The following is a 1,899-nucleotide window of genomic DNA, read 5'->3' as shown; positions in this document are numbered from 1 at the left end:
AGGGAGATCTACTCACCTCCAACGGGAGATGGCTGTGCCAGATACCCAAAGGTGTCCACCACTGGGAATCAATTTTGGGGCTTCAGCATTGGCAAAGCGTTCCCACCCTCCCCAACCCTGAGACTAGAAGCTCCAGCCAGCGCAAGTCCAGGCTGGGGTGCCTCAGAAGAGGCTGGGATGTCTTATATCCTTCTTCTCCCTGCCCCACGCCCATTTCTAACCTCAGAGCTGAGGCCAGACCAGGCTCATCTCTTCTCTCCCTTTGGTTGGCAGCTGTACCTTGATGGACCATTTGGAGAGGGCCACCAGGAGTGGCATAAGTTTGAGGTGTCAGTGCTGGTGGGAGGGGGCATTGGGGTCACCCCCTTTGCCTCCATCCTCAAAGACCTAGTCTTCAAGTCATCCTTGGGCAGCCAAATGCTCTGTAAAAAGGTGAGTGTCTCTCTCCCATTCTTTGAAGGAATGGGAACAGACTGCCTGATTGTGTCCCCATGTCACAGCAGAGTAATATGAGGAAAAGCCCTAAGCTCCTAGACACTGACTCTGCTGGGGTCATTCGTACGCAGTTGTCCACGTGCCCAACATTTGAGGGAGGGTAGGAGGTATAGAAAGAAGGGCCTCTGCTGGGGTCTGTTGGTTAAAAGCTTGTGGGGCTGCTGAGGTTTGGTGTCTGTGGGTGGTCAGAGGCTTTCTGGCCTCTCAGGTGAAGGCATCTGGAGTGGAGGAAACTTGAGCTGAGCCAGGTCCTGAGCTCCCGCCATGTGTCCCCAGATCTACTTCATCTGGGTGACGCGAACCCAGCGGCAGTTTGAGTGGCTGGCTGACATCATCCGGGAGGTGGAGGAGAATGACCGCCAGGACCTGGTGTCCGTGCACATCTACATCACCCAGCTGGCCGAGAAGTTCGACCTCAGGACCACCATGCTGGTAGGTCAGGGCCAGCCAGCCGGGGCGGCTAGGTGGGTCACCATCTAGACTAAGAACTGACCCTGGCTCTGCTTGGTTGTGACCTTCCTCCTCTACTTCCTCTCCCAGTACATCTGTGAGCGGCACTTCCAGAAGGTGCTGAACCGGAGCCTGTTCACGGGCCTGCGCTCCATCACCCACTTTGGCCGCCCCCCCTTCGAGCCCTTCTTCAAGTCCCTGCAGGAGGTCCACCCGCAGGTCAGTCCACCCCACCTGTCCTGGGACCCTGACCTTCCCCTTCCAGGATATCCTGCCCTCAAGCACCCTGCAGATGTAATCTGAGGGGAAGACCACCCCATGCCAGCCCCAGGATAGGGTCAAGTGTGGAGGAAGGCTTCAAGCCCAACCCCCTGCTGCCCCCAGCTCAAACCTCCTCCTTAGGGCCGGGGTCAATGCCTTGGTCATTCCAGCAGGCTTGAGAAGCAGCTTCTTCCCAGGGGTGAGCATCTTAAGCCTTCAGGGCTCTCCTTTCTGCAACCGTTCCCCTCAACACACTTGACAGGTACCGAAGATTGGGGTGTTCAGCTGTGGCCCTCCAGGAATGACCAAGAATGTAGAGAAGGCCTGTCAGCTCATCAACAGGCAGGACCAGGCCCACTTTGTGCATCACTACGAGAACTTCTGATAACCTCCGAGAAATTCCTGGTTCCTGTTTCCCCTCTGTGGGCAGCCCTGCCAACAGTTTCTCTGTCAGAATCCACCTCAGGCCTCAGCTAGAAAGCTGGAAGTGCCCCTCCCTCATGGCCCCATCTGTCCTATGCTCTGAGAAGGGATGATGGGATGGGGATCTCTGATGTGAAGAGACAGCTAAGTGGGACTCACCTCAGAGCCTACCTCAGAAGCCATGATGCTTTGAACCTGGACAGTCACACTCTATTCAGTCTCTGAGGCCTTGTCCCTCCAGCTCTGCTCCCGACCCCTTCTTGCTTCTAA

At 56.4% G+C, this 1,899-nt stretch overlaps 1 protein-coding gene across 3 annotated transcripts in view; it reads left to right on the top strand.

Annotated features, from left to right (window-relative positions):
- DUOX2 (dual oxidase 2) overlaps positions 1-1,647 on the top strand; it is an 18,595-nt gene extending 16,948 nt beyond the window's left edge. For all 3 annotated transcript variants that reach the window (XM_044918407.1, XM_044918409.1, XM_044918408.1), the window contains exons 30-33: positions 270-432; positions 772-927; positions 1,036-1,164; positions 1,469-1,647. In XM_044918407.1, coding sequence (XP_044774342.1) covers positions 270-432; positions 772-927; positions 1,036-1,164; positions 1,469-1,591 — 571 coding nt within the window. In that variant the 3' untranslated portion in view covers positions 1,592-1,647. The remainder of the gene's footprint in view (positions 1-269; positions 433-771; positions 928-1,035; positions 1,165-1,468) is intronic.
- Positions 1,648-1,899: the final 252 nt, after the last annotated feature.

The sequence above is a fragment of the Neomonachus schauinslandi genome, chromosome 9, assembly GCF_002201575.2.
Source record: "Neomonachus schauinslandi chromosome 9, ASM220157v2, whole genome shotgun sequence".
Classification (NCBI taxonomy): domain Eukaryota; kingdom Metazoa; phylum Chordata; class Mammalia; order Carnivora; family Phocidae; genus Neomonachus; species Neomonachus schauinslandi.
Note: the sequence above shows the minus strand (reverse complement) of the source record. Positions and strands in the feature narration are given on the sequence as shown.